This window comes from Plectropomus leopardus, chromosome 6, assembly GCF_026936395.1.
Source record: "Plectropomus leopardus strain MGB_pleo_1.0 chromosome 6, ASM2693639v1, whole genome shotgun sequence".
Taxonomy (NCBI): Eukaryota; Metazoa; Chordata; class Actinopteri; order Perciformes; family Serranidae; genus Plectropomus; species Plectropomus leopardus.
In genome coordinates this window covers 1,247,219-1,259,718 of record NC_142181.1, presented here as the reverse complement: position 1 = coordinate 1,259,718, position 12,500 = coordinate 1,247,219, and the positions used below count along the sequence as shown (strand labels likewise).

At 38.1% G+C, this 12,500-nt stretch overlaps 1 protein-coding gene across 1 annotated transcript in view; it reads left to right on the top strand.

Annotated features, from left to right (window-relative positions):
* The window catches only part of ltbp4 (latent transforming growth factor beta binding protein 4), a 77,545-nt gene that overhangs the window by 45,623 nt on the left and 19,422 nt on the right, over positions 1-12,500 (top strand). Inside the window, 12 exon segments of the mRNA XM_088078450.1 lie at positions 18-140; positions 3,581-3,757; positions 4,413-4,550; positions 5,996-6,331; positions 7,644-7,793; positions 8,582-8,707; positions 8,799-8,912; positions 9,338-9,457; positions 10,530-10,643; positions 11,348-11,467; positions 11,619-11,738; positions 12,283-12,402. Of these exon segments, the coding sequence (XP_087934576.1) occupies positions 18-140; positions 3,581-3,757; positions 4,413-4,550; positions 5,996-6,331; positions 7,644-7,793; positions 8,582-8,707; positions 8,799-8,912; positions 9,338-9,457; positions 10,530-10,643; positions 11,348-11,467; positions 11,619-11,738; positions 12,283-12,402 (1,758 nt within the window).

The window sequence follows — 12,500 nt, the reverse complement described above, 5'->3', positions numbered from 1 at the left end:
TGTGCATGTGTGTGTAGATGTGAATGAGTGCCTCCAGCCGGGGCTGTGTGAGAACGGGATCTGTGTGAACACCAGGGGGAGCTATAGCTGTGTGTGTAGGGCGGGGTTCATCCTCGACGCCTCACATGGAATCTGCATCTGTGAGTAACACACACACACATGCACACACACACACACACGCACACACACACACACATGCACGTACACAGCCACCGGCTTGGGAATGACATCCGGAATAACGCAGAGTCCATGCGGGACTTCCCGAATCCATCAGGGCTCATCAAGTCTCTAAAATCTGGGCGACTGTTGACCTGAAAACATCACAGCACCAAATATTGTCTCGTTTTCAACATTAACTCAGAAAGGTTTTCAGATTAAAAATAAAAAATTAAAACCAGTATCAGCTTTGCTGTCACCTGAGACACGATATGATGGACATCGATATTCTGCTTTTTAGAGCCTCCGCGTCTTTTAACACTTTGAAACCTAGTTTGATTATCAGTGTACTTGTGCAGTAAATGTCGTAAAATCCCATAAATGTCCTAAAACCCAAGAAATGTCCTAAAGTCCTGAAAACATCCCAAAATCCTAAAGATATCCCAAAATCCAAGTAATGTCCTAAAATCCTAGAAGCGTCCTCAAGTCCTGGAACCATCCTAAAATCGTACAAACGTCCTAAATTTTTGAAATGTCCTACAATCCAAGAAAAGTCCCAAAATCATAGAGATGCCCTCAAATCCTGGAAACATCCTAAAACGTGAAAAGTCCTAAAATCCTAAAAATTACACAAAATCCTGGAAACATCCGACATCTTTGAAATCATTTAAAATCAAATACTAAAATCATACAAACGCCTTAAATCAAATAAATGTCCTGAAGTCCGAGTAATGTCTTAAAATCCCAGAAATATCCGAAAATCCAAGTAATGTCCTAAAATCCTGCACTGAAAGCTGAACATGCGTCTTTCAAACCTGCTGCTGTGTGAAATAGGCGGAGTGGCCCTTTAATATTTTGCAGAAAGTCAGCAGTTCATTAAAACTCTGGTGAAGGTCAACAGACGTCTTTGTGTGGACGTCAGAGAGCCTCGTTGTCTCGCTGAAGGTCAACGGGTTCTTTGTTCTGTTCAAAGTCAGTGGAACTCTTTGTTCTGCTAAAAACCAGAGAAACATGGGACAAGTTTGGTGTTCAGACGGGTTTCGTGAAGCCTGACTGGTGCTCTGCTTATTCCGACCGGCATTCGCTAAAGAGGAAGAGGAGGAGGAGGAGGAGGAGGAGGAAGGGTGGGTCTGCTGCAGGATGCTGGTGATCAATGACAACGCTCTAATCAAGGCTGATTAATTAAACCTGACGTCTCGTCTCTCTGTTGCTTCCAAACTGGCTGGAAATGCTCGTGGACGGGTGTGTATTGTGTGTGTGTGTGTGTGTGTGTTTGGTAACTGATGGTCAGGTGTGGTTTTGTCCTTTTGTGATGAAGATCTGTTGTTTTTTCTCTCGTCTTCGTCCAAAATTTGTCTCCTAGAAATTACAAAACTCAAAGATCAGGAAAGGTTAGAAGCTACGTGACGAGACATGGCCCAAAAATTATATATATATAAATATATACTTTATATGTATTTTTGTAATACATTACAAATACATTGTTCAGTCAAAATCTAAATGTATATAAAAAGACATAAATAACCAATTTATCTGCCATAAAAAATGAAAAAGAGAAATAAAACAAAAAATTAGCAGAAATTAATTTTTTTTTTAAAGTTACAAAAAATGAATTGAAAATAAGCAAAAAAAAAAGCTAAAATCAAACAACAAAATAGACCCAGAACAATCACTGAAATAAAAAAAAAAAATATATATTTATTTGATATACTGTTTTATTTTTTTCTCTGTAACATAATTTTAGATATTTATTATAATTGTTATTTTAACAAATTTATAGGTAAAATTTCTTGCAATATGAAAACATTTGCCAAGTTTTCAAAGGGTCATAGAGCTTTTTAACGGCATCTGAATGCAGCACAAGAAAACTGATGTGGATCCAGGTCTCAAAGGGTTAAAAAGATTTAATTATCAAAATAAGACGTTTTAAACTGTTGACTTGACAACATTTAACTGAGATCATCACCTTTCTACTGTGAAGTTTAATCAGTAAAGTTGTTTAAAGATGACATTGAAGGAAAATGTTATATTTTCAGCGTTTATGATCTCGATGAACATTTTGCGCAAAGTTTTCAATTTATGCTTCTGCAAAATGTTTGAGTCGTCTCCATGGTAACCAGACGCAGCCTGCTTTTCTTTAGTCTGTTTCTGTTGCATTTAGTCTCCTCGTGTTTTACATCACTTTACAAACGTTGGTATAAAATATGCAAATATATTTTTTGCAGAAACATGCAATGCCGGCATTTCGTTCTGGTGACTGAGCTGATAAAAGTGACGCCAAAACGTCTCCTAATGACATCAGTAAAAAAGTATTTTGAATAAATTTTTGCAGATTGGAAGTTTTACAAACATAATTTCCAGGAGACATCATTGGTGCGTCTGCGCGGGCTGGCCTGATGAAACTCGCGGCTCTGATGTTGTCTTGGCTGTCTGTCTAAGTTTGTACGTGGCTTGTTGTTTGTTGCTCGTCCTCCCGATGAGGACAACTGTCCCACTGTCCGTTTGTGTCTTTTTCTTTTTGTTTTCAAGTACCTGATTAGCGAGCTTTCATAAAAAGGTAATTAAGAGCCTCTGAAGGACTCGTGGTATTTGATGATGGACCAAACCTTTAAAATCTGATGTCAGTCAGGATGTTATCATAAATGTCTACCGTCAGCTCGATTACTTTGTTCAGACACGTGCAGACCAGTGATGCCCAACTTACGGCCCGAGGGTCAAATCTGGTCCCTGATAGTGGCCCCCCAAACATTTCCTAATCTACAATAAAGATAGTGATTGACTCTGTGAATAGTTTTTGTCCTTTTAGTCTCCATAAGGTGTCAGAGTGAATAAAACAGCATCAGAATAGAGCTTGTTGACTAAAAAAAGAGCCAGAGGAGGATCCTAAACGTCCTAAAATCCGAGAAATCTCCTCAAATCCAAGAAATGTCCTAAAATCCACAAATGTACTAAAATCCTGTAAAACATACTTAAATCCTAAAAATCTCCAAATATCCTAAATACTCCCTATAATCCAAGAAACGTCCTAAAATCCTAGAGACATGTGTGGGGCCCCTGTGACTGGCCCCTGGCCTCCTGTCATTTAGTCAAAGTGGCCCCCAGGTAAAGTGAGCTGAGTCCCTTAACTTTTGTTTAAATGTTTACTTTTTTTTAAAAAATTTTTTAGTCCTCTGTCTGTCTCTTGCATCATTGTTCCTGCTCCTCGTGGCTCAGAGCGCAGCAGCGTCTGTGATGTCAGAGCTTGCTTGGTGTGTGTCGAGTGTCCGTCGAGGCCGTTCGACTCTGATGGAGCAGCATGTTGTGATTCTGCATGCAGCGCTCTGCTGGGGCCCCGGGGCCTCACGTCTCTTTGAACTCCCACACCGGCTCCAGGATGTCCTCTGTGTAACGTGTCCCCTGTCCTCCTCCTGTGTGTCCTCCTCAGCTCAGAGTGTGATATCGGAGGAGAAGGGTCAGTGTCACCGGGTCCTGGGTCCAGGCCAGGGGCCGTCCTCCTGCTCCCTGCCCATCCTCAGGAACATCACCAAGCAGATCTGCTGCTGCAGCCGCGTCGGCAAAGCCTGGGGCCCCGACTGCCAGAGGTGTCCCTACTTCGGTTCAGGTGGGTTACCGTGGAGCCAGCGACACCTGGACGGCAAACTGATAACATTATTGTAACGTTTATTTAACCCTTAAAGTCTAAAAACATGGGAACACAGTGATGAGCAACTCATCAAGAAATGGCCCCAAAAAAATGCAATGAAAAGTAAAAAGTTACGAGAAAATAACCTTATAATGAACAAAAAAAGGTAAAATAATAATAATACTAATAATAAAAAGACCTCAGAAATTTGTAAAACAAAAAAACAAAAAAACAAAAAAAAAACAAAACAAGAAAATGACCTTGAAAAACTGCTTAAAAACTATAATATTCTTGTAACAAAGTTATAAATATGTGACTATAAAAATAGTTACTTTTGCATGCTTTTTTTAAAAAAAAAATTCCTCGACAGTTTTTCCTATATTTAAAAAAAATAAAACCTTTCTAAATCTGCAAATCTCTTGTAATTTGTGGAACATTTTTCATCAAGTTGTTCGTTGCTGTTTCCTCCATGTCTATAAGAGAAATTTAAACAGTTTATTTAGGGCTCAAAGGCTAAAATTCTTGTGGTGTGGATGCAGGTTTCAGAGAGTTAACGGTCTTTTTGGGAAGACAAAGTGTCGCAGCAGCTGTAACAGTGTTATTTACTCTTCGATCCTAATTCCTCCTCCTCCAGTGGCCTTTAAAGAGATCTGTCCGGCCGGTCCTGGTTACCATTACTCCGCCTCGGCCCTGCAGTTCAACCAGAGAGTCAACGAGCAGCTGGGGAGCCGAGGAGCCTCGCTGGTAACCCACGGCAACCAGGATAACCAGGGTACCTCATGTAGATCCACACTACTCAGAAAATGTACCAGTTACTCTCCATCAAGATAAAGTGTCTTTACATCGAAGTCATAGAAATGCAGCAAGCGAAGCTACCAGGAAGCAGCAAAAGTTAGGACGGAGTTTAAGGGCAACTGAGGAGAAAAAAAATCGAGACTTTGAGAATAAAGTCATAATATTATGAGAAAAAAAGTCATAGAAATTAAAAGAGAGGAATAAAAACTTTTAATTTTATGAGAATAAAGTTGTAATTTTACAAGAGAGGGTCTTGTAAATAGGGGCCGATTATCGGGGCCAATATTCGTATATTTGGATTTTGTGGATTATCTGTAGCGGTAATTTATTTTAATGATTGCCGGAAAAATGAAATAATAAAAAAGTCTGCGCTTTACACTCAACCAGCACCAGGGTAGTCAGCCTGCAATACACGTAAAGAAAGTGTCAGCATGGGAGGGACTTCAGGGAGCTGATTTTATGTATTCATTTTTATTTAAATTTATTTAAATTTTCACTATATATAAAAAAGTTGCAAAAAGTTTTGTGTTGGAGTTTGTTTTATTCCAAATTCCAAATTTAGACAGAAATGTTTTTGTTTTTATTGTAAATGCATATCGGTTCCAAATATTAGTTATCAGTCTCATTAATAAGCGACATACTGTCGGTATGGGCACTGAAAAAACTATATCGTCGACCCCTAAAAATAAACATACAGTCAGCAAAGTTTAAAACAAGCGGAGCACAGGCAGCCTCCTCCACTTTATTCTCCTAAAATTACAACTTTTTTTCTCATGAAACTATGACTTTATCCTTGAAATATAACAAGATTATTCTCAAAATTATGACTTTACTCTCAAACTTTAAAAACGACTTTCTTTTACCTTAATATGGCCCCAATCCTAGAAGCTACTTTTTTCTTTTTTACTTTATGTCAAATCAAATTTTTTCAGCGCAAAGAACAACTGTCAGCCAAACTAACAGGCGGGCTAAAAAAACAGACCTAAATTTAAACTTTTCTTATTCTTTTCGACCGATCCAGCACACGGACATTTCCTACAGCCCGGCCCCGCCTCTTACATGTCCGACAGCTCGCTCCAGCGCGGACATGTCCGACAGCTCGCTCCAGCGCGGACATGTCCGACAGCTCGCTCCAGCGCGGACATGTCCGACAGCCTGCTCTAGCACACGGACATATCTGACAGCTCGCTCCAGCACGTAACTGTGCGATATCCCACTCCAGCGCGAACATGACTGACTTTCCACTCCAGCACGGACACGTGTGACAGTGCGTGGACATGTCCAACCACCCGTTCCAGCACTGAAATGTGCGATAGCCCGCTCCAGCACGCAGACATCCACACCTCTTTCCAGCAGGTCCTGGTTCTGGTTCCAGTTACAGTGGAGCCTCCAGATCTCAGCAGTTATCTTCTTCTGCTTCAGGTGCCGGATCCAGCGCTGGTTCAGCTGGTACCAGCAGAACCCAGATCAGACCCAGTCTGCCTCAGCCTCAACCTCAACCCAGACCTCAACCTCAACCCAGACCTCAACCTCAACCCCGACCTCAGCCTCAACCCCGACCTCAACCTCAACCCCGACCTCAGCCTCAACCTCAACCTCAACCCCGACCTCAGCCTCAGCCTCGCCCGGCCGACCTTCCCTCCTCCTCCAGGCCGCTGCAGCCCGACGGCACCGACACCGCGGCCACCCAGCCCGAACCCCGGACTCCAGGCAGACCCTGGATCCTGCAGCCACAGCTTCCACCCACCGCGAGTCAAGGTATCACAGCCTCAAAGAGCTAAATACTGCTTCGTTCAATCATTCAGTCCTTTGAAACCTAAACAAATTGGTTTGATCTCTTTCAAAAACACGTGAGAGCAATAGCAACTTGACAAATATTGGCCCCCAAAAATTTGCAAGAAATTTGTAAAAAGTTGCAAGAAAATTACTGGAAAGTAAAAAAAAAAGAAAAGAAAAAGTAATGTATGAAAGAAGTGAAAATTACCTAAAAAAAACCCTGCAAAAACTGTTCTGTAACATCATTTTATATGTTATTATTATTATTATTATTACTATTATTTTATGAGAATAAAACTAAATATAGTTTTCTTGACAATTTCCCCCAGTTTTTTTGGCAATATCCTTTAATCCATCCCAGTTAATTATCTGGTCATTTCCTTGTTGCTTTTTATTTATTTACTCATTTATTTTTTATTTATGTATTTATTGATGTATTCATGTATTCACTGACCGATAAAGAAATGAAACCAGTTCTCAGAGGTTAACCCTTTGAAACCTTCCTTGGGTGGCAAACCATGTTTTGTGATAATGGGCTCTATAAATATAAAAATATGATATAAATATATAAACCTGAGCAACATGAGAAGAAGCCAATGAATAATGAAAGCAGAAATGACCCAAAAAAAAGCAGAAATTTGTAAAAAAAAAAAAAAAGTAAAGATAAATTACCAGAAAATTACTTTAAAATAGAAAATAAAAAAGTAAATGTTTAATAATAATAATAATAATAATAATAATAATAATAATAATAATAATAATATTTATTTATATAGCGCTTTTTAAGCTTAAGCAGAAAGTGCTTCCCAAGTAAAACATTTACAGAATAAAATAAATGTCAGACACCCATGCAGCCTCTCCCCTGCCTCCTAATGACATTACCAAAATTTAGAACATTAAGAACATTAAAACACAAATAATAAAATAGCACAAAACAAATGTGTACAAAAATGGTCTAATAAATACATTAAACGTGGAAAAGATAATTAACCTAATTTAAGCAGATAAACACTAAGATTTAAAAAAAAAAACACATTAAAAAAATAAGACACTAATAAAAGAAGTGTAAATTATAAATATTGTTTTTCTCTTGCTTTTTTTCTTTTATTCCCCAGAATTTTCCCTAGCTTTAAAAAAATCTAGATTTTTCCGGCAATTTTTGCAGCATTTCTTTCTCCAAGTGACTCATTGCCTGTTAAACTTTGTTTTTGAGAGAAATCAATCTGCAAATCTGAAGTTTCTTAAAAACAAAGTATTTAATGACATGAACTCAGTGGGAGTCGTCTCTCCTCAGCAGGAGGTCTGTCCTCCTCTGTGTCGCGGCCCGATCAGCCCGCAGCCCGAGGCGACTCCCTGCCCGCTCGGGTCCATCCGCAGAGCCCTGAGCGCGGGTCGAGGCCCGGCCCGGCCGTCGGCCCGACCGCCCGACCGGCCCGAGTCCAGCGTGAGTACCAGCCGACTCGGTCAGAGAGCGCAGAGCGTGTTAACGTGTTTGTACATTAACCTGAACGACCTCGGCTCAGTTTTCTGATATCACCGGACACTGCAGTCTCTGAGCTCGCATGCATCTGCCTTCAGTTAGCGGAGACATACCAAACACACACCTGCTGTCCACATGCAGACAATTTCCACCTGAGTTTACTGCCAGCCGAAATCTGACTCTGAGCAAAGACTTTTAGGGGAAAAATCCCAAAATCTAAAGTCTCATGTCTTTAAATGAAATATTTTTCATCGAAATGTTCAGTTCCTGCAGAAAGTTGATCAGAAATACAACATTTTCTTATGAAGCTTTATTTTAAAGAGACCAAATCACACTTGATCCCTTTCAAACACATGGGAGGGTGATAAGCAACTTCACAAAATATTGCCCAAAAATGAGCAAGAAATTAGTAAAAACTTGCAAGAAAATTACTGGAAAGTAAGCAAAAAAAAGACAAGTAAATATATTTTTTTTAAAAAAAGTGACTTCAAGAAAAAAAAGAATGTTTTTTCCTTTAACACAATTTCTTATGAACTTTCATTGTACAAGTTTACAAGCTTTATTATAAAGAGACCAACTCACACCAACACTTGGGACAATGATCGTCCTCATAAAATGAGACAAACGATGCAACAAAAGATCCCAGAAAGCACAATTAAATCAAGAATAATGTTTCTGATGTGTGTGTGTGTGTGTGTGTGTGTGTGTGTGTGTGTGTGTGTCTGTGTGTGTGTGTGTGTGTGTGTGTGTAGATGTAAACGAGTGTGTGCAGTCTCCAGGTGTGTGTTCAGCAGGGGAGTGTGTGAACACCATGGGCAGCTACAGGTGTGTGTGTCCGTCCGGATACAGGAGCAGCAGCCAGCAGACCAGTTGTCATGGTGACGTCCGCTTCCTGTAGTTTCTCCACCTGTTCAGGTTTTTCTTTCTTCTTCTCCTCACTAAAATAATCTCCCTCTGTGGCGTCCTCAGACATCGACGAGTGTCTGCAGAATCCCTGCAGCAACGGTCGCTGTCACAACACGCCGGGCAGCTACAGGTGCGTCTGTCGCCTTGGTTACAGACTCAGCGGAAACACCTGCACAGGTAATGACACGTGAATTCAAAATGTCAAACATTTTAAAGTTAAATACTCCCAAAAAAAGTTTTAAAACTAAAAAATTGAAACAAAAAACTATTTTAATGTTAAAAAGTAAAAAAGAAAAAAGTTAAAAACTCGTTAAAAAAGTGTTGAAGTTTTTTTTAAGACTGCATAAAAAATGTCAAATGTTAAAATAATTATATAGTTTTAATAATCTGTGACCACTTTTACTTCTGCCACATTAAGCATCGGTGGGAAGTACTTTTGTTCAAGTACAATGTTGAGATAATTGTATTTCCATTTTATGCATATTTTAAATTTTCTTCCAGCACATCTGAGACAGACGGTTATTTTTCAAATTAAAATTTTACAAACAAAACACGTGTAGAAACTTAATCATAAGTTACAGATGAAAGTGTGTGTGTTTCAGATGTGGACGAGTGTGAAGACGCTCTGCAGTGTCCCGGTCAGGAGTGCATCAACAGTCAGGGCTCGTACCGCTGCGTGTCCTGTCAGGCCGGATACAAGCTGCACAACAGGCTCTGCACAGGTACGCACACCTGCTGCTCACTTCAGCAATTTATTCCTCCTTATTCTCTCTATTCAAATATGAACAGGTACAGGTAAACTAGCCTGGCGACCAGCTCATGTTGTGTCAAAATGTCCAATTTCAGAATCATTTATCTGAGTATTTTGTGGCTGAATTATGATTATTAGTGAATGCAGCAGTAAAAGATTAGACTATTCGTAATTACTTTATATCCTGCTTATTTTTCTGTAGATTTTACTCATGTTTTTTGGATATTTTTATAATAATTGTCATATAAAATATTTTATTGATATTTTACTTTTTTTGCATATTTTACTAACTTTTTTGGTATTTTGCCAATATTTTCCCAATATTTTAATTACATTTTACTAACACCTATTAATATTTTACCCTTATGTTTTGCATGTTTTACTTTTTTTGGATTTTCAGATTTTTTCAGGTATTTTACTTTCATTTATCAAAATATTTGAAAAATACTTTTTGATGTTTACTTTTTTAAACATATTTTGCCAATACTTTAAGATATTTTACTTTTTTTTTTTAACCATATTTTACTATTTTTTTGTATTTTGCTAATATTTTCTTGATAGTTTACATATATTTTTAATTTAACATATTGTAATAATACTTTTTATCTTTAACTTACATTTTTAGCAAATTTTACTTATTTTTCCAATATTTTACACATTTGGGGGAATATTTTAATAATGTATTAAGGATGTTTTACTGATAATTTTCTGATATTTTCAAAAAATTGGGAAATCATTTCAAGGGTTTTTTTTTGCAGTTTCTAGTACATTTTACTTATATTTTATGATGTTTTATGAATAGTAATTTTCAAATTGTTTTACAAATATTTTTTAAGATGATTTAAATTTTAAATACCAGGAACACATTAAGTTATGAAGTCACATTTTAATCAACAGCTCTTTTGACTGCAAAGAGAAGAATACGACTTTTTAAATGTCAAGTTTCAGATTTTTATCTGATAACACAATAAAGACTCGTTAGTTTGTTCATTTATAATGTTGCCGGTTGAGGTTTCATCTTTCTGTCGCCGGTTCGTCTGCAGACATCGACGAGTGTCGCCAGACTCCCTGCTCCAACGGTCGCTGTGAAAACACACCGGGAAGTTACCGCTGTGTCTGTCGCCATGGTTACAAGCTCCACAACAACAACTGCACAGGTAGAGTGAGGAAGGACGCACTCACATCATTTACTTCAGTATAACTACCAAACAGCCAGTTCTTATTTTACAATTTTATATTTCAGAACATCTGACTCGCAGAGAGGACGAGAATAAACAGATTTCACAAAAATGTGAAACTATTCTAAGAACTGAGCAAATTGGCTTGATTTCTTCAAAAAAGAAGGCAATAAGCAACAAGAATTGACCCGAATATTAGCAAGATATTAGTAAATAGTTACAAAAAAAAGAAAATTAGCACAAAAAAGAAAAGTATGAGGAACAGGAAATAACCTGAAAAAGAGACAAAATAAAATAAAATTATAAAAATAAATAATTACATTAAATATCTTTTTTTCTGTAACCTAATGTTAAATATTAAAGTACATAATTTTATAAATAATATCTGGACATTTTCCACGAGTTTCTAAAAATATATATTTTTTTAATTTTTCATATATATTAGTTATTTATTTTTTAATTTTCTTGTCACATTTTAATATTTTTTTGCAATTTGCAGTACATTTTATTTTTTTATTTAGTTACTGATTGTCTGTTTTTGAAAGAAATCAAACTGATCGTCTCAGGTTTCAAAAGTTTTGAAGGTCAGATAGCAGCACAAGAGAAGTGACGACGACCCAGGTTTCAAAGGGTTAAATGACATTTTTGTGTGTGTGTGTGTGTGTGTGTGTGTGTGTGTTCAGATGTGGATGAGTGTGCGGAGCCGACTCAGTGTCCCGGTCAGATGTGTGTGAACGCTGTGGGATCGTACCGCTGTGTGTCCTGTCGACCAGGATACACACTCATCAACAGACAGTGTGCAGGTACACACACACACACACACACACACACACACACACACACACACACACACACACACACACACACACACACACACACACACATACACACACACACTGCTCTGAATCCGCTCGCCGCTGAGACGTTGTTGGACAGATAAACTGTGTGTTTCAGATGTAAATGAGTGTGAGGACGGCGGCTCGTGTCCCGGGCAGCGGTGTGTGAACACTGAGGGGTCGTTCCGCTGCGTGGACTGTCAGCTGGGACTCCGCAGCGTCGGCGGGCGGTGTGAAGGTCTGCGGGCGCTTTCCTCTACGACAGTGCATCATATACGATAATGTCATCACACGTTTGTGGCGTGGCTGTCCTGTGGGAAAAACAGAATTTTCCCAACACATAAATACTAATATTTTCTATATATTTTACTTATAATTTTCTGATACTTCACTATTTTTTATTTGTTAATGTACCAATATTTTTAGACAACAAACAAACAAACAAGACTACAAATATTTTTATGGTATTTTCTCAAATTTTTAACGAATATTTAACAAATAATTTGGCTATTTTACATTTTTAAAGTAATATTTTAAGAATATTTTTGAGGATATTTTGCTAATAATTCTCTGCTATACTACAATTTCTTTAATAATATTTTACTAATATTTTTCTGATGTTTTATTGTTGTTATTTTGGGTCAAAACAGAGCTAAATTTGATAAAGATATTCATGCTTCCCAGAGGATGAATTATAAAGGTATGTGTGTGTGTGTGTGTGTGTGTGTGTGTGTGTGTGTGTGTGTGTGTGTGTGTGTGTGTGTGTGTGTGTGTGTTTTCAGATGTGGATGAGTGTGCGGAGCCGACTCAGTGTCCCGGTCAGCAGTGTGTGAACACTGTGGGATCGTACCGCTGTGTGTCCTGTCAGCAGGGATACAACGGCAAGGACGGCTCCTGCCAAGGTAACACACACACACACACACACACACACACGTCTATCTATATATATATATATATATATATATATATATATATATATATATATATATATTTTTATAAT